The sequence below is a fragment of the Artibeus jamaicensis genome, unplaced genomic scaffold (genome assembly GCF_021234435.1).
Source record: "Artibeus jamaicensis isolate MK-2021 breed Jamaican fruit bat unplaced genomic scaffold, CSHL_Jam_final scaffold_1964, whole genome shotgun sequence".
In the NCBI taxonomy this organism is placed as follows: domain Eukaryota; kingdom Metazoa; phylum Chordata; class Mammalia; order Chiroptera; family Phyllostomidae; genus Artibeus; species Artibeus jamaicensis.
The window spans coordinates 26,972,995-26,993,407 of record NW_026522030.1 but is presented as its reverse complement, the minus strand read 5'-3'; the positions used below and the strand labels follow the sequence as shown (position 1 = coordinate 26,993,407).

Below are 20,413 nucleotides of genomic sequence, written 5' to 3'. Positions count from 1 at the left end.
TCCCTAGACTAGCCCCACTAAGAAAGAGACATTTTTCCTCCTACTTTGCCACCCTATTCTCAGCTCTGGGCAAACCTGACCCATAAAGGTGGTGAGTGAAAGTCTGCTGAATGAATGTATGAATGAATGAGATTACAGTAATACATCAGCTCTGTAATTGCCACAGGTGAGACTTAATAACCACTCATGGATGGTGAGAAAAATTGTCAAGCCAGATCTTATATACTTCATTTGCGGGAGGTGAAAACAGCAGAAAATACTGTATGAGTGGAAAAGAGAGGACGGGAGAGAAAGGGGGAAGTTCTGTGCAGAAGGGCCTCGGAAGCGGGAATTATTGAGACTCAGCTGTGAAGTTAACAGAGCAGGTATAATATTTCCACTATGGTTTTAAAAAAACTAAGAAAAATATACCTCTAACCAAGCACAATAAATTGGGAGGGAACGGCCATGTACGCCTGGTGCCGTGACATGCACCACCACGAGACGCCGGACAGCCTCTCGGTGGGGCTGCAGAGAAAGCCACTGAGGTCAGGGCCATGTTCTTTACAGAAGTATAATAAAGACACACTGGACATATCACCTGACTTGCAAGGGCATTTAGAGAACTATACTCGAGTGCCTGCATTGGAACAGTTTCTTTAGGATTAGACAGCAAGTGGTTGTGCTAAATGCAGCACAGCTAGAAGATGCAGGCGTGGATGCAGGAGCCCAGTCTTCCGAATGCAGCATCTTGTGTTATGGGCGGCACGTACTTTATTCACAAAAAATAAGTAAAATGTAACGAGCATTTTATATGAGAACTTACTGGAGTATTTCAATTTGCCTCTCAAGACTATTTCGATCTTCTGTGTACTCTCGGATTATTTCCAGATCCCTGTAAAATTATATTTTATGTTTGAATGAAAATTAGGTGTTCCATCCTGCCTTACCCCAACCTGCCTGCTCAGACTCTCCTGTCACCTTTACAAAGACGTGTGCCCTTCACCAGTCTGTACTCCTCTGGGCTCCCCCCGGGCTCCTCCGTGCAGTTTGCAGCCTCCTCTCCTCCGAGGACTCCACAAACACGCCCACACCCTCTGCTTCCCGTGCAAGGTGCTGCTCCGCCTCACTGACCACTCGGTGCCCACCAACCCTTCCATCCACACCCCACTGACCTGGCTCTGTTCCTCACTGCAATGAACCACTGGCCTTCAGCGAAGCTTCGCCTCCCCAATTCGCTCTCTCACTTGAAACCTTTCTTTGCTCATTCCAAGCCTTATACAATCCCCACCCCAGCTATTTTCTCCTTTCTCCTGAATCCTTCTCCTCTCTTTGCCTTGTCCCTGCTCTTGCTCTCCCTCCGATCCTTGCCCTGAACCTCGGAGGAGTCCACAGGACCGGGCTTTCCCCATTCACTGTCAACTTTTGCACACTGATTCCTCTGTGGCTTTATTATGAAGCCCTGGCCTTATTCTCAGAAAGTCCACTCTGAACATTAGTCACTCATCTCCAGCCCATATTTCATGTCAGCCCCATTTCTAAGCAGACGACTCCCCTCAGTAGCTTCCGAAACTCTCAGGGTATCAAATTTTGTCCACAATAACCTGCCCATTCTCTCTCTTGATAAGGCTAAAAGTTTCCCAATTGTCTACAGAAAGTTAAGTTCCTTCATGAAAAATCCTGGGCCCTTACATTATAGTATTAAGCTAGCTTTTAAACACTTTAATTTTTTTAACCTTTACCTTTCCATTCAAAATATCTTCTTTTCTGCCCTATGGTATGGCTACTCTTCCCCAGAACAGTCTCATCTGTGCCTGTGTTCTTGACACTGAGTTGGTTATTGCCTCACCACGAATATCTCTGGACTTTCTCCTCCCCTCTGTTAAATGGGGATGGGGAAAGCCCCTATCTTGTAGGACATTCTGTGGACTGAAGGAGTTAATACTAGTAAAGTACTAAGGACAATGCCTGGCTGATGGTACCTGCGTTACTTGCTGATGTTGCCTCTGCTCCCTTGACCAACACAAGCCCATTCTCCCTCCCAAGTCCCTCAAGTGTCTCCTCTCTAGTACAGTTCTTCACCTCTTCTCAACTAAAAGAGCATGCTGGCTACCACCACGTGGCAATGAACCCATCCCGTGACACTGTTCAGCTCATATGTCAACCCTGTAATCCTTTAGCTTTTTATCTTCCTCAACTAAATCTAAAGTTCTCAAAGAGCAGAGACCACAAGTTTTCTTTTTTGTACACTCCACACACAAAACTCATTCAGCTCAAGGACCAGTCCATGGCAAATAATATATGTTTCACTGCCTTCCATTATAGGACCTTGATTCTGATTAAAGTTTGCCAGCAAACAAACAAAAAACAAGATATTTTCCTAAGTGTACATATATGTGCGTATATACATTTATGCATATCGATGCATTTATATGCAAATATGTGTATGCATATACAAGGTCTGTCCAGAAGGTATCCAGCTACATAATATTAAAAATACAGACATTCACTGAAGAAGTTACAAGATACAAGAAACACTGTACACAGGACAATGACACCTCAGTCCCCTTCAATGCAGTACCTTGGGACCTCACACAATTCTCCCAAATCACCATCAGCTGCCCCAACACATTTTCCTGAATCTCATCAGTGGTCTGACATCTCTTCCCTTTCAAAGGTAATTTTAGTTTTCGGAAAAGCCAGAAGTCACACCTCACTAAATCTGGTCTGTAGCGGGGCTGAGTCACCTGGGTGATTTGATGTTTCACAAAAACACTCTGCAAGAGACGTGACACATGAGCAGGCTTATTGTCATGATGAAGCTGCCAATCAGCACTTGCCCAGAGCTACGTCCTTCTGAATCATCTGAGTAGTTTCCTCAGAGGAATGTTCAAGCTTCACACAAAATTTGATGCAGATTCATTGCTCTACTTTTTCAGTCATTTTGAATGTGACAGCCACACAGCACACATGCTCACTCAATGGTGTCTACCGCCCCCACTGACGAATACGTCGTTGTTCACGGATGTGCATTCCAGTCCACTCTACTTGGCTGCCAGGGTACATCGATGTCATGCAAACCATTCTCATCATGTTAACAATAGTTGGATTTTTTTTGGACAGACCTCGTATATATTTTTTACAATTGCACACCTATGCATTTTCATATATATAAATACGTGCCTGTGTGTGTAATGAACACCTGCCTCTGTGTATGTGTTAGGCCTTCTGTTTTAATACCATACTGCAAAACTAAAGCAGAACAAAACAAAATTACTTGCCTAAGATGCCTACTTTTCACTTTTCTTATGCTGAAGGGCCAATATTCCTAACTTTAAAGCCCTTTAATTAGCACTGACTCTTGACATGTGAGATATATTCTTCTTCTCCCAGTTAATTCAAACATTTATTAAGCCCTGAACTGTCCTACCCAGTCAATAATTAAGCTAATTCATCTGTTTGTATAAAAAAAATCCTAAAACCCCCCAAATTACTAGGAAAGCTGACAGTGAGAGTAAAATCTTTAGAAAGCAAGGAATATATGAGCAAAGTTAACAAATAAGCCTTTATCATGTAGCTGAAGTTCATCCCCAGGATGGTTATCAAAATAAATATTCCACTCAAACTAAAAAAACAAATGTGAAGTTTCACACCTTTCAGAATTCAGACTCTGGTCAGCATAATCACTTTTCAATGCATCTAATTCACTCTGAAGAAAGGCTATGTTCGTCTGTGCTTCTAAAAGATCTTTCTTAACCTTCTGATTTTCCTAGAGAAAAGGAACAGTGCAGGTCATTAGATTCGGTTCACCCAGGAGAAAGGAATCCAGTGTAGAGTGTGTAACCTTCCCACACATCCATCTCACCAGCCACAAGTCTTTGTATCCTGGTATTCAAAACATTATCAACTCAAGGTTATTTGAAATTACTATAAAATATTAAAGTGTCGATAATCTAAACATTCGAAGTTGTTCTTTTTCTAAAAAATACTTGTCATTTGGTGCCAAACCCCAACACTCAAGAGTTTGTCATTAGTACTTGGCACGTTTTTGGCAAATTTACTGAAGCCAAACATTTAAACATCTGTTTTACTTGAGAGTTATGGAACTCCTAATAATTAGTAGTACCTATGACCATGGAGACTGGCTACTTTTTTACAATAAATCCTATCACCAAACATGTTCAAGTTTTGCACCCAAGAATAAACCAATGTAGTCAGACATTTTCCAATTTTTTTGGAAGTTCCAAAGGAGCTAGACTTTTCTAGGGATTTTTAAAAAGAATTTTCAAATGTTTAAAAATTTATCTAAGAAATTTTTCTAAAAACAATTTATTGGCAGCTTCCAGCTCAAAATGGTGAACTAAGCACATGAATTTGTCTTCCTTCCTTCCCTTTTGAGACCCCATTAACATGAAATACCAAAGGAAATAAACCAGTAAAAGTTAGAAGAATGGAAGAAGGGCCATCTGCAGTGAAGTGACTTCAACATTTCTGAAAAAAATGGAAACTGGACAAAGATGCACTGATGAAAGAGAGAGAGAGTAGAGGAAAAGGAGGTTCGGAAGCGGGTGTGGAATATTCTGCTGGAGAACAAGAAGCAGCAGCTGGCCAGGCAGAAGCCTGGACAGTGAGAGTGGAGCTGAAACCCGAGATTACATTTATGTATTAACTCGCTCCACCCCTCAAGCCTACGCCTGCTCTTCCCCTATGAAAGAACAGTAGATAGACAGAATTGATTCCAAAGGCAGAAGACAGGGCTTGTCTTTTTACAAAATAACTGTTTGATCCCCACAAGGAAAGCTAAAGCATCTCTCTGAATATGTCCAGAGAGATGCTTAAAGCACCTGAATAAAGCATCCATGTCCCACACATTCTGGGAATCGAGGTTCCCCCAGTCTGACAGCCAGCTTCACACAGAGATCCTGGGAAGACCTTTTTTCAGGCAGAGGTCTAGAGGCAAGCAGATCTATTCGCCTAGCTGCACAGGACTCCTACCCCAGCTACCTAGAATGACCAGAAATTCCAAGATGACTCAATCAGTCCAGTAAGAACTCAAACTTTGTGGACTCCAAAATTAACATTTTTAAGGAGAAAAAAATAAATTCTATGCATTAGGAAGAAGAAAGAGGAAGTTACAAGCAGTCAGTGATATTGTGAAGATAGAAAAGTCTTTGTTTTGTTTTGTTTTTCAACAACAAGAAACCAAAACCTCTACCAGGAAATCCGAGAGAAACAAGCAACTCTGTAAGAAAGTCATGATTTAAGTACACGGCCAGCTAAGATGCGGCAAAACGTGGAGCTGGTGGTGCATGAAGGGGATTCTCTTGACTGTGAGGCTGGGAACCCCTTTTCCGTGGCACAGGGCTCATGGCTAGAGAGAAGGGAATGCAATTCTAGTTCATGCTCTCTCACTTCTTGGCTCTGCAGTGGGAATAAAAGAAATGCTCATTATTCACTTTTAGAGTTAACCTAAAAACAAAATAAAGTTTTTAATGATATTAAAACAGATATAAATGTTATCAGTATTGGCAATAGAAAGACCAAAGATATGGTCAGCAGAAGATAGAAAAGAAACAGAAAGAGGAAAGTTGCAGGAAGGGCAGGGCATTACTGCACCAGGTACGCAGATCAGAGTGGATGTTGTAAGAATGCAAAGTTAACTATTGAAAGTTTAAGGCTATGCCATTATTGCTGGAAATAAAAAATAAATGTAAGTGTTCACAACAGGCAGGGTATCACTGAGGGGAAAAACCTGCATAAATAACACCTTTGGTTGAGGTATTTCAAAGATTTTCTCTCACTATAACATTAATTTGTCTTTAAACTTCTATTCCTGGAACACTGAAATAATAGCATGAATATGTTCAGAAAACAGTAGTCTAACAGGAAATGTATTTCTGTAAGTGAAGAGGTGATTCTTACCATTGATAAATCATAAATTTGTTTCTTTAATGTGGCCACATCTTCTTTTTGACTTACATGTTTTGATTGTTCTTCTAGCTGAAAGAGAAAATAAAAGTTGCATGTTTACAGACTTTGAATTTACTGAGTTAAAATTAGGAATACCCTTGCATACAGAAATGGGAATTCTAAATGTCTTCAGTTTTCAACATCATATAACTTTTTAAGTCATTAAAGTACACATAATGCATAAGCATTTAAAATTTTGCTTTAAGTAATGTAAACATTTGAAAAAGGCTCTGTATTGTTCAGTAAGTTCTCTATGAAACAATGTGAAAGCCCTTTATGGAAACTGGGCTTTCCAGTCGCCAACTATTCAGCAACCCAGTCCTTCTTTTCCAATTACATTGCATAGGAGTCTGGACCTCCATATTCACCTAGACCTTTACCTGCACTTGACACTTTCTACCCTGTATTGTAATTATTTGTGAATGTTCTACCTGTCCTTACTAGAGTCTAAGATTTTTAAGAACAAAGTTAGTATTACTTCTACCTACATTTTCTTCACAGTGATTTCAAGAAATTCTTATTAAATGACTGAAATCAATAAAATTTAAGTATGTTGTGAAGGTAGAGACATGCACACACAAGATTATATCAATATGTACATGAGCTTTGCTTACTGACTGACTCACTAGTATTTCCAGGCCCAAATGGCTCAGGAGCATCAATAACATGGACAACAAAAATGCTTTCCCTACAGAAAGATTACATCCTGTGGGAAATGTGAGGCTTTGTGGGTGTCCATTAATTGAATACTTATACATTGATCAAAATGTATGCCTTATTTCATTAAGTCTAAGTACTTTGACACTGGCCTTGCTTCATCTTGCCAGATGGCTGCTGCTGAAGGTTTTCACACAACTATGCCTAATTGCATGTAGCTGACAGTAACCAACGACAGCCACGGACCTTAAGATGTGTGCCAATTTCAGGCAAGAAAAGCTGTTGGCAAAATGAGTTTTCAGAATCATTGGCAGAAAGTAATGGCAATTATAACAACATTGTAAACTTTTCTATAGTTCTTTACAGCCTTTAACATGCTCTCACATAAATCATCTCTTGTCTTCTTGAAGAACAACCCTATCGAGCAAGAAGAAAGTCTGCTACAAGTGAAGAAGCACCAATGTACAGTGAGGATGACTCCACTGCTTGTCTGCTGTGTGACTGTAAGTTACTTAAACTCTGTGGAACTTGGTGTCTTCATTTGTCAAAGTAGGCTATTTATACATGCTTCTTTTAAAAAGTTTGAGATTTAGATGTCAAAAATTATTTTTAAAAGTGCTCAGTAAACTGCAAAGTCAATACAATATCTTATTGTGGTTAGACAGGGGACTATATTATTAGTCACATTTTACAGATGAGAAGCTGAAAGTCAGAAAGATGAAGCCAGCTGTGCGAGTGTCACAGACAGAAACTGGCAGCCCCCGTAAGGACTCAGGGCTCATCGCTCCTGACTCTCACTGCCTGGTGCCCCTTTGGTCTTCATCATACACTGTATCAGGTCAAGAAATCTCTGCGTCTCTTCTTGCACACATTCTCCTAAAGATTTGGGGAGGCATGGAAGTAAGTGAGGACAATGACCAGGATCATCTGTGACTCTGGCCTAAATAAGGGACTGGTCCATTCAAATTCTATAATACAAGCATCCTATGTACAGTCTAATGACCTTTGGAAATTAGATAAAAAGTTAACATTGATAATAATTTTCCAAGAATACTATGAGAATTCTTAGTAATTCCAGGTGTTTAAATCACAATAGCCCACAGAATACAGTTAATCATCACCCATCTCATTGTATATTAACACCACTGGAAGGAATATTAACGGTTAGCACAAGAACGACCAGGGAAGCAAAGCGATGTCCCCAAATTCACAATGCCACTTTCAGGATGATTATTTTTAAGTATTCTTTTTCGTGTTAGCCAAGATGTTTCCATGCGTTATGGAGACAATCCACGTGGAAGAAATGGTCCCAGTAATGAGCCGGAGTCAGTCTGTGCCCCCAGACGAGCCTGTTTAAGCATATCTTCCCAAACAGGGCGTTCAGTGATGCCAGCTTGGTAGCTTGCAATCGGTAATGGTGCGGGTATTTATACCACAGAAATTAGCAAATGCTACAAATCTCTACCTCAGCCAGAGCCAGTTGTTAAACATCTAGCAGCAGGTCATGGAGTGAAACGTTCCTATTCATTAGGACCAAACAGAGCCAAGGCCAAAACCCATTCACACCTCTGCTCACACTTCAACAAGTTCTCTCCCACCTCTGCCTAGGTCTGAGACTTTGAACACAGAAGGGAAATATTCACCTCACTTAATAAATATCCACTGAATCCCTACCATGTACCTTGCAGGATGCTGGGGCAGACACACAGGTATAGGTGATCGGGAAACACAGTACCCCCACTGTCACGAGCAGACGGTCCATTGGACACGGGGGTGCTGAGGGCACTTGGTTGGTGAAGACTAGGGAAAGAACACTGGTTTGATGGACAACTGTATTTATTAGATCTGTGCAAGTGACAGGTGCCTTAGGAAACAGGGGGGAGGGCCTCAAAAAAAAAGTCCTGCCACTGAGATCTGATCCCATCCGCTGCTTCACTGTGATTCCAATTGTCTTAGTCACTAATAACAGAGACGCTGGCATCCTGAAGCTATTCCTGAAAGTCTAGCCGCCACACACCTACCTTTTTCAATTTCTTTATTGTCACCTGTAGATCCCCTACTTCTGTTTCATACTGACGTCTGAGGTCACTGAGGGCTTCCTCAGCTTTGCGTTTTTCCTAAAAGAAAAAAAAAGGTTTTATTGGTCTAAATAGGTTCATCAAGGCCCCATAAAGGGGCAGTGTTTTATTTCCAACAAAGGCTGATCCCGAGTTTCCTACACAGGGAGGGTGGAAGTAATGGTATGACTGTAGCTGTACGGCCACTTCTGGACTTGAGGCCCATTCTAAAGATGGAACAACAAAGGCTCAGAGGTAAGATTATTTTTCCAGCACCATCGATAACATAGGACAGAGCCAGAAAGCAAACTAAGGTGTACAGATGCCTCTCAGTTAAAAGGACAAATGAATAGGAAAAAAAATAAAATGTTTTTCCAAAAAAATGGAACCTAACACTAGCTACTCAAAGAAATATGCCTATTTTCTGTTTCCAGTGAACATTAATCACCCAGATATATTTTACTTAAAAAAAGATAATTCTTTCTTCTATGGAAATAACTGAAGGCAGCCTCCAACTTTCAACTCTAAGGATTCCTATAATGAATAAAAGGTATATAAGGTATACTTTTACATCTTCCATTATAATTTATACTCCATTATAAAACACTGAAGTTTGCAGAGAGAACTTTCATTTTGCTGTAGTCAAGCTATAAAGCAGGCAGTACGCATGGGCAGTGAGTCAGTGGCCTGCAGCACCCCAGCCACCCCGCTCTCCCGAAGGCCTCAGCTCTCACTTCGCCCTGCCTGGCTTCAGGAACTGTAACTGCCTCCCAGGGCTAAGTGAGAGACCTCCAGAATTCGGGCCACAGGAGACAAAGCTTGTCTCTGGCAGCAAGCGCTGCTTCTGCTTCTTCCCCTGTCCCCAAAGCATGGGTGATGTCCATGGTGGGTACGACCCCTCAGAGAGGGGCAACCTAGGCCAGACATGATCACTTGGGAGGCCATCATGGAAGGACTGGGGAGGGGGCGGCTGTGACAAAGAGGGGGCAATGGACCCTCGACATCCCCACCCCCTATTGTGACATAGCCCGAGTCCCCATTTCCATCTGGGACAAGGGCTTCCTGGCTCTAATCCACTTAAGCCTAAAAACCTATGATGGGGAAGGCGGTGCAGCCCTGTGCTGGAAAGGGCGGATGGATATCCAAGGTAAATCAGGCATAAGAAAGAATATGTAAAAATCCTGTGAAACCTGCTTTGTTTAGAATGCTCTCATTTAAATGATAAGGGTCCAAGCAAGAAGTTGGTTCCTCAAAGTTTTATGGCTCATTAGCTATCTGACCCTGACTGAGAATAAGCCCTCATGGTTCTTTGAATGCTATCTATTGTTTGATCCTTACCTGTATTCTTGGGCAAATGAACCCAATAAAAGTCTTTTGAGCAGGGGGCTCTTGGCCCTTCCCCTTTGAGGGATCGGCCACCTTTCCTCCCCAAGCAGATCATGTCTGGTAGTATTTACTTTTGTCCGTGGTAGACAGGGGGACTTTGTGGGCAAAGTTGCCCCCACAACCTCCTTGAAGTGACCCTGGACCCTCCCTGAACAGCCTCCTGCCCCCGTTGCTCTCTATCACACACACTGTTTCTCAACTGCACTTGTCACTTTTTGTTTATTTAATTATTTATTTATTCCCCCTCTCTCTTTCCCCTACCTGCCACCCAAAACTGTCACCATCATCTGGAGCCTGCACTTGCTGCACCCAGAGGTCGTCTGGTGCCCAGTCCATAAAAGGGGCTCCATAAGGACTCAGCGAATGAATGAACCCCACACACTCACGTCCTTCCGAGTCTTGTGTTCTACAGCCTGAATCCTCTGGTCCATCTCCTCCTCCAACTCACTCAGCTGCATGGCTGCCTTGTCCTGGGCTCTGAAAGTCAATAGGACGCACACTTTTTCATTATACCCTTGAACCTGCAACACGAAAACTTGGACCTAATCTAGTTCAAGCCCTTTATTTCATAAATGAGGAGAAACATAACATTTAAAATAATAATCATTGTGCCTTTCACATAATAAAATAAAATTAGCAATCTGACCATTTGGGTATAAGAGGATATTAAAACTAGATATTGAATAAATGGAATAGATTGGATAAAGTGGCATTAAACTAGAATGTGGCAAAGGACTGACAAAAATACCAAATTACTGGCAGGCTGTCAATAAATTCTGAAAATCCTTTTTGCTCTTAGGACTGAGCTACAACTGTGGGGAAATAAAGAACAAAATTCAAAGGCAAAGAGATGGTTAGATATAATTTTGAAATTTTATTATATGAAACACAATGTTCTATGCTAAAGTTAGAAGGGAAAAAAAGGAGGGATCTCAACAACTACTACTCATCAATTCCCTAATATTATAAATGTAAATTCGGTTCCCCTTTAGAAAAATTGTTTCTTTTTTAATATAATCAATAGATCGAATATTTTGAAGACAGAACATACCAATTTGCAAAAAAGTTAGAAAGGAGAACAATTTGTTGAGAAGCATTCCATGACACTTTTACTTAGCAATTGCCTGGTATGGAGACATCTGTCATTTTACAATGGTCGATGCTCCATATTAAGCCCTAAAAAAAATATGTCTTCTGATCTCTCTCAGCTATATGTCCAATTATCTACATTTTCACATCCGTATGTCTTGCCTACTCGACTAGATTATAAGTGACTCGAAAGCAGCCAGCCTGAGATTTAGACAGTCAGTTCCTGTGGGTCAATGACATGCCATTAATAAAAAGTAGGAAGTGAGACCTCAGGAGAAGATTTCCGTCTTCCAGTTTGATGGCTTCTGCTACCCCATTCTACCTGCTTTCAACTTGGGACACAATTTGTTGGTACATTAGTTTAATTTCTACTTAAAATTCCAAACAAGCATTGACGGGTGGGGGGGAATAACCCAAAGTAAAATTTTGAGTGACTAACTACTATTTTCTGCTCCTGTTTACTCCCTCCTCTGCTTACAACCTGCCCAAGGTTATGTTAACCTCATGTGGAAAGTCAGCTAGTTCTGGTCTGTTTATAAACACCTGCTATTTGAACCTCAAGAATTATGTATTTTCCATAGCAACTTTGGTTTGGGGATTTGCTTGTTTTTAGTGAACTCTGAAACTGTGAGGAGCTACACCACTTACCCATTTCTCCCTTTGCTGTAACCAGATTTTCCAGCCCTTCCTTTTGGACATCCAGTCCCAAACAGCTGAGTGCCTGGGACTGCTTCTGAATGTGATCCTTCTGCTTTTGGCACTTCTGAGCAACTTTCATATTTTTGTCTGGTTAGTCTATAACAACAGTGTTTGCCCCAGCAGTTCCTAATTCTAGTAAAATGTATAAGGTATTCAGAATGTCTGCTTTATCATAGTCCAGGGCCCCTACCAGGACACTGGGAACCCACTCTTCAAGTGCAAGTGCGGAAGACTGAGGACTTCCACCAACCACAAAATAGAGGAGATGGTGAAAGGTCCCGAGCTAGGAATGTGAGGAAATGTTCACAGTGGTCATATAAATGCTTCAGTGAGGACCCTGAGAGCCAGGAGAGGGGCCTCTACGAGGCCCAGAACTCGGGACAGAGCCTGCCTTTGGATCCCACCCAGAGAGCACAGAGGGGACAGGAGAGAAGCACCAATGGAGCTCAACATAAAGTGACAAACTCCACAGCCAGACAGCAGCCTGGCTGACAGTGAGAACAGAAAGAATGCCATTCTTCTTCTCCCTAATGGGTTTACATGGTACTATCCTTAGCCATCATGGGTGCACGTGTGTGTGTGTGTGAATGTGCTCGCCTGTGTGAGGGTGTGTGTCCCCCATATCTTTGTGTGGGTCTGTGTATGTGTACCTGTGTGTATGTATGAGAGTCTATTTTAACAGCTATTCACTGGAGACTCTAAAAACTCACTATGTGTGTCTGCCAGTCGCCTCTCAAAGGTGTCCAATCTGGGGCTCTGACCAGCACTCCACAGTGCCCCCCAGAATTCGGAGCTCTGCACACCAGACTGTGGAAAGCCCCTGGCAGCAAACTTGATCAGAGCCAGGAACTGAACATGATCATAAAAAAACCCCATGAACAGTTCAACTCTTGCATGACTCCAGGACTATAAAAGTAGCATTTAAAAATTTTTCCCTTGTACATTTTAATTCACTTCAGTTACTTCAAAGGGTCTACTCTACAGTTCCATCGCCACGTTGAAGGGAAGAACAGACACAGAGAAGCCCCACGGGCTCCTGTGCCTGCCCCACAGCAATGGGGGCATCCTACCGGAGGGGCTGTTTGCAAGTTCTGGGCAAAGACCAGTGAGGTGGGCAGCATGCCCTGAGCTGCACACACAGCAGTGGAGGCCTCTATGGGAAGAACTGGGACACACAAAATGCCCTCTTTCCCAGCATATGCCAAGGGAGTGTGGTCCTCCTAGGAGGCAAAGAGGCTGATATTTGGATTGCAATGCCCGTAATTCTTCTTTTGCACTGGGTTGCTATTAAAACCAGCAAGCTATCCTGTGTAAGCTTGCGATGCCTTACACAAACTGGCTGCAGGACAGAAAGGGCAGCAGCTTCTAGGCTTTCAGTCAGGCTGGGGGAGGAGAGCTAGAGAGAGGAAGAGCAGCACCGCAGACCACCCACCGTGTGGGAGCCCCAGTGTGAGGGGCATCACCCACGATGGTGCCTACGTCTCCACCCCCAAACAGGTGAATATTTACAGCCTCATTTTGCAGCTGCAGAATCTGAGACAGGGAAATTAAGTAACCTGCCCAAAGTCATATGCCTGTCAGTCACAAGGCCAGGCTTCAAATGGACCCCTGCCTGCCTTTCTGGATGAAAGTTTCCCACATGTTTCAAGTGGCTCCATAGAAGATACCAAATCTCTTTGAAGTGCTCTGTGCGGAATCGTGGCCTGGATGAGTTTCTGTGACAGGATCATGGAGACCTGCTGATGGACTGCTGACTGACCCTATGAAGTACTGCCTGACTCCACTTCCCTCATTCTGGCTCAGTTCAGAAAGCTCCAGATTCCCGGGGATCAGGAAGTCCTCCCATGTCATATTGTGATAATGCAGCTCAGTCCAGGTGACACCCCCCAGTCAAAGAGTAAGTTCAAGGACCCCACGTGCCACTTAGAAAGGAAGGACTTCAATACCTCTTCACCGCAATGGCCAGGTTTTCCATTTCTGTGCTTTGAAGCTTGATCTCACGGATGAAGTTCTTTATGACATATTCATACGGCTGAATCAGTCTTGGCTCCACAAGGTTGATGTTTTGATACAAAGTACTAACTTGCTCTTTCCTTAAAAAAAAAAAGGAAATTAAACCATGTGAAAAACAAAAAGGCAAATTTTCAGAATACTTATATGAAAGAAACCAAAGACAAAAACCACAGTAACAGAAGGACCTAGCAGAGGTTGGGGGGGCGGGAACAGTCAGAGATGTTGCTACGTTAGTCTCCGTATTTTTTATGGTGGAACAGCAACCTTATTGCTTTTCCAGCTCTACTGAGGTTATGACTAGCAAAAATTGTAGAGATTTAGGTTGTACCATGTGGTGATTTAGTATGAAAAGGTGGAGGTCTGTGGTGCAGTGGAAATGTACACAAAGACATTTTTTTTTAGTCACTGCTGAGTTTTCTATAATAGAAAGGTAAACAGACTCACAAGGGAAAAGTTAGGTAACACTAAAACAATTACTTAATGCCACGTTCCACCAATTCCTAATAAGGATGTATTTCAGACTTTACAATCATAAGAGCACCATACCTATTATTTGATGGTCAGTTAAATTCACTTCATATAAATTCATGTTTATGAATGTATTTATATGTTATAATCCTCATAGTCATTATCTATTAACTTTTACTAAAAGACAAATAATTCATGGTCATTCCAAAGGAAAAATTGATAAGGCCGAGCAGCTGGCTAGCGGTGCCACTGACTCAAGTTTAGGAGCTGATGTACTGAATGCGTCTAGTTTGAACGATGCATAGTGTGCCTGCAGAACCCAACCGCCACCAAGGCACCGTGAGAATCCCCCACCATATCCAAAGCTCCTCCGATCAATGGGACAGGGAGCTCCATCAGTGCCCATGTGGTCTGACCTCCCTTCTCTGACCCTAGTGAGAACCACGCTTGCTGACAGTTAACACAAGCCGCGACTCCGTTGTGACAGTAGCAGTGTTTTTTAAAAAGAAGAAACATTTATGTCAGTTGGAAAAATGCCAGGGATTTAGATAACAGGCACTTATTTGGGCCTGAGATAACTTGCCATAATATCAACATGCAGAATTCTACCAATTCGCGTCAGTCTCTCACTGTTTGACAGGCTATCAACGCAGGGATGCTACCCTCTTTCACAGGCCGCATTCTTTAAAAAGCATCTCCAGTGCTTGGATAATTCTTTCAATCAGTATAATTTTATAGCTGCTCCCCTGACAGTGATAGAAGTCTCTTGGCCTGGACACAGACAGACTGCTCTTCTCCAGGTGCTTATCTAGGTCTGGTGACGCTGCCGCGCAGGCCATCACAGGAACCAAGACATCTGAGAGCAGTTCACGCCGTCCGTGGTGCCTGACATGCCCAGGGTGACAGCCAGAGAAGGCCACTCCGAATCCCTAGCACAAAAGCCTTACCCATCCATTTGGCCACAACGTCTGGGCTTCTGCCCTGTTGCTCTTTTGCAGGCAGCCCGTTCCAATGCCACGGGGGCACAAGAAAGAACACAATCGTCCCGGGCTTCAATGATTGAAAGGCTGTGCTGCATATAACCATCTCCCAATTGGGAGAGATGACACAGCTACCCATAATAAGATTTATAATTATAGTAAAAATATTTCTACTTAATGAGTACTCACTATCATACTAAGCAATTTGTATGCTAAGCATATCATATCTTTGAATACTCACAACAGCCATTTAAAATACTCTTATAAACCCATTTTGCAGATCGGGCAGAGCTAAGTGCCTGATATGGCTGAGCTGTATCTCCCCCAAATTCCTATGTTGAAGTCCTAATGCCAGTACCTCAGACCGTGACTGGATTTGGAGAGGCCATCAGGAAGGGCCCTAATCCAACGTGACTAGTGTCCTCTAAGAGGAGGAAATTTGGACACAGGCATGCACAGAGGAAAGACCGTGTGAAGACAGGATGATGGTCATTTCCAAGGACAGAGGCCTCAGAAGAAGCCAACCCAGCCAACGCTTTGATCTCAGACTTCAACTGTGAGAAAATAGGTTTCCATGGTTTAAGCCACCCAGACGGGTATTAGTTACCAGAAACACCTGGGCAACCACAGCAGACAATGAGAGGGCCCATGGTCACAGAGTGACTGACTGGGTGGCAGAATTGGGATCCAAACTCAGTCTGATGTCGGAGGCCACACAATCAACTATTACATTCTATTGCTTCCCATTGTGTTAAACAACTGAACCTTGGCAGAAGAAATCAGTCCACAGAACTATGAAACACTGCAAGATGTGACATATATAATTAACCTGGAAACTAAGTTAAGCGTGGTCCCGAGGTGTGTCGATACAGCTATGAACTCTCCCAGGTTTGCTCGTGTGAATAAACTGTTTGATCTGCACAGAGGCCAATTATGATTCAAAAGAAGTGCTCAAGTGAAACAGTATTAATAGACCTGCAGGACTAAGCCACTTCATTGGCTGATATAAGACACAGAAAGCTGCCTTCATCCTCCCATCGGAGCTGAGTAAAAACTGCAGTTGCAATAATGAGCCATATTTATTAAAGGGCAGTTTTTAAAAATCTCTGTTCTTAGACTGTCCCATGTAATTTCAATCACAACAGGATCACTAACTTCTTAGCCTTTTGTCATTTACTGACCACCAGCAGGATACAACACATAACTGTCTCATTAACAGGAACCTGCCTGTCAGGGATGGCCATTAAGATACTGTCACTGAAAGTCCTCGTTTACTGGCCAACTGCACAGCAATCAAATGTTTAAAAGCAGATGTCTCAGTAAATTTCCTGACTTCTGCAAATTTCTCACATAAGAAAGAAACATAATGATTGCAAATTCCCTTGGGTCTTTTACTGGTCCTGGCATTATACAGAATTTCAGAAACAGTTTACAATGGCCTATACAAATAGATTAATAACAGACAATATCCACCACTAGCATAAAATATGTTACATAGTTAACTGTTGTGCCACAGATGACCTGCTTCTTATTACAGGGCACCAGGGGAGAACTGACTTCCCAGAACCCCCAGCAGGTAGGGTGGGGCCATGTGACTAGTTCTGGCCAATGGGATGGGAGCAGAAATGGTGCGCTACCACTTCCATACTTGGCCCTTACCATCCTTTGTAAGATCCTCTGCTCATATCCAGTCTAATTCATTCATTCGTTTTCTCTCTGTCTCTCTCTCCCTCCCTCCCATTCCTTCTCTCTCTCCCTCTCTCCCCTCTCCTGCTCTGCCTTCCTCTTTCTCTCTCCCTCATCAGCACAGCTGTAGTGAAGAACTCCGATATGGCAAAGCCAAGGATGGCATGTGCTTGGATCCCTGAATCCTCACATTGAGGGGAACTGCTCATGGGGGCTGCCACCTGACCACACTGGTCTGCCCAACACGTAAGGAAAATACAAGTTTGCACTTTATAAAGCCCCTAAGACTTAGAGGTTCTGTTATGGCCACCTTGAGCTAAAATGTTGGCATTATAGTCTCCTAATTCGTTTTTTATCATGCGTCCCAGGTTAAATTACTTCCTTGATAGCTTCCCATGAGCAAAGTAATAAAACTCCTCTGACCAGGCTAAGTCTTTCCCACCACCACCCACTCCTTTTCCAGGGAACAAAAGACTATTCCAAAGCATTCATATACTGACACAGACATTTATTAAGCACCTTCCATAGCAGACCTGGCAGTGATTCCGGCATTTACATGTACTATTTACTTAATCCCCATGACAACCCTATGAAGAAATTATCACTAGTATCCTGATCGCTATTCCCCACAGAGGAAACGAGGGAGAGAGAGGTAAGTATCATCAGGTCACAGAGCTGAGAATTCCAATGCAGCCCATCAGCTCCAGAAGCCAGCTCTCCAGAGAAGAATTCACTCTTCAGGCCAAAAGCAAGTGCTGAACTTGTTTTAAGGGATCCCAAGTGGATGGCTCCATTTAAGAAACTTTATTATACCAAGATTTTAAAAGTTATTTTGGAGGAGGATATGTATTACTGCTACAAAAACTGCCCACACCGCAAAGGGACTCCTTAAAGAATAAAGGCATAACTAAGATTAAAATGAGGTAATCTTATAAAACTTGGTTTACACAAAGCTAGTTGGGAAAAACACTACTGCAGACAATGAGACACACCCCCCACCCAAGCCCCCTCATCTGCCCGTGGGAAACAAGAGAACCATCTGGATTATGCCTACGGACCGCAATTTAGGGCACTCGGCAATTTTGACACCTGATGGAAAAAAACAAAACAAAGCAAAAAAAGAGACCATGGCAAGAGATAATCTGCATTCTCTCAATGTAAGATTTAGATGCTGTGCCCCGTACGGGCAGTTACACACCTGCAGATTCTTCCACAGCCCTGGTGTCATCACTTGGTGCCATGACGATCTCGGTTCCACTCCTGAGAGTCACCAGCCTCCCCCGTGTCCTGGCTCCTGACGGCAAAAGTTAAACAAGCAGAGACTGCACAAGGCTGCACACACAGCTCCACTTTCTTCCAGGCCTGCCCCAGGGTGGCACACTGAGTTCTGAGAAGGGTGCCCGGTAGTGACAAGGCTTGAAGCACTTTTCATTTAAGTTCAGGGCTTCCTCTAAGGCAGTTAACACTCAGATTCGCAAATAGCACGCAGACCTCTTTACAGGTGTACTTGACGTATAGTAGGTAGAGATCAAGGGTCAAGTCATATGCATTAGTCAGCCAAGCCAAAAAACAGTTTCTGCTTCTGCGCAGGGAGAGCCACTACCACTAAAAATAATCTAATTTATGTCTAAATAAAAGGGATCAAAGGAAAGGCATTCGGAGAAAAATGCACCCTGAACTAGCAATTTCAGATGTTTAAAGTCTGAGCCTGTTCATCTTCTTGCTTGATAAACCACACAATGATCTGTCTGAAAGGCTATAGGAAAGGCTAATTACTGATGAAAAATTCACAACTTAAAGTTTTCAAATGATCCATGGGAAATGAGCATTTAAAATTACAAATAGTCCTATTGAAGCTGAAAGGGATATTATGTGAACTTACAAGAAGTACAAGTACACTTAAGCTGTGTAAAAAGTTTACAAAGTCACCCATAAGATTAACGTTTTACTTAGGAGTTCATGTATGTGTATGTAGGCATGTACGTGTGTGAATCAATGTATTTGTCATGTAGTGAGGCCGGTGCTTACAATGTCTGGGCACCTATGGGCTCAGAACACCTCTGGGAAATAGGCACAGACCGCACCACTCCATGCTAAGGAACACAGTGACCCAGTAACAGTGCTAGGAAAAACTGTCCCTTACATTCAGAGTCTTGCTGCTTCACGCATTAAAATAAGGGGCTAACTATTCAAACTATAAGCTATATAAATCTAAAGCCCCAAACCATTTTCTGTGAATAAAAGTGCCAATGCCTACATCATTCCACATCAGGGGCTGCCACAAGAAAACTGACACTATGACCCTAACACCTGAGCGTGGGAAATTAAACATCCACGTCATCCAAGGGGCACCACCTTACAGCCTGGGTATAAAATAGCTAAGGAACAGGCTGAGCTGCTTACACCCTGTAAGGCTCACCATGAAGATAATGTCCCAAGATGCCCTGACACCACAGAGCAGGTGAACATGGATGAGTCAATATTAACTAGATGGAAACCAGGAAGGGAGTGGGAAGACAGCCTGTCCCGGGCGCTAATAACCAAAGGCTAAGGGGTTTCGAGGCAGGGAAGCAGCCAGCAATTCCTATAATTCCAAGAAGCCGGTGAGGCTGGTAAGCTCAGAGTGGGGAGGGAGCAGCAGGTGTCGATGCAAAAGGAGAAGTTAGCAGGAGCCAGATGACAGCACAGGACCTGAAAGGGCAGCAGTGACACAGGAGGGGTGGTTATTTTGAGAGGGCACAAATCACTAGAAGGTTTCAAAGAAGAGATGGCATAATCACGTGTGCATCATAATGATATCCATCTTCAAAAACTTTGGGTTATAGCAAAGAATGAAGCAAAGAATTTTGAAAAAGTTTTCAGAGGTAAAGGTAAATCTTAGTCCACTATCATTTAATCCAGAAATGAGGGGCTTCAAGAGTTTTCACTAACTTCTTTCTTTTATTACTGAATGCACAAAATTATAGACAATTAAAACCTGACAGTAGAGATAGATCAACAGAACAGAACAGAGAGCCCAGAAATAGACCCACATAAATATAGTCAACTGATTTCTGACAAAAGAGCAAAGGCAAAGCAATGGAGCGAAGACAGTCCCTTCAATAAATGGTGCTGGAACAACTGGACACCCACTTGCAAAAGTACAAATAAAGACACAGACTTACAGACCTTGCACCCTTCCCGAAAATGAACTCAATGTGGACCACAGACCTAAACTGAAAAACAAAGAATCTCCTAGAAGATAATATAGGAGAAAACCTAGATGACTTTGCATATGGCAATGGCTTTCTAGGTATAACACCTCAGGTTTGATCCATGAAAGACATAATCGATTAGTTGGATTCATGAAAAAATGAAAACTTCATGAAAGACAATGTCAAGAAAATGAGAAGACAAGCCACGGACTAGCACAAAATACGTCCAGATACA

The 20,413-nt window shown here is 42.7% G+C and overlaps 1 protein-coding gene across 2 annotated transcripts in view; it reads right to left on the bottom strand.

Moving 5' to 3' along the window:
* Positions 1-20,413, bottom strand: part of RASEF (RAS and EF-hand domain containing) — a 69,551-nt gene that overhangs the window by 24,911 nt on the left and 24,227 nt on the right. Inside the window, exons 2-7 of one of the 2 annotated variants that reach the window (XM_037153783.2) lie at positions 13,784-13,930; positions 10,436-10,526; positions 8,628-8,723; positions 5,902-5,979; positions 3,633-3,748; positions 806-874 (exon numbers count right to left, since the gene is read on the bottom strand). In XM_037153783.2, the coding sequence (XP_037009678.2) occupies positions 806-874; positions 3,633-3,748; positions 5,902-5,979; positions 8,628-8,723; positions 10,436-10,526; positions 13,784-13,930 (597 nt within the window). The remainder of the gene's footprint in view (positions 1-805; positions 875-3,632; positions 3,749-5,901; positions 5,980-8,627; positions 8,724-10,435; positions 10,527-13,783; positions 13,931-20,413) is intronic. The other variant, XM_053656582.1, reaches the window with a different exon arrangement.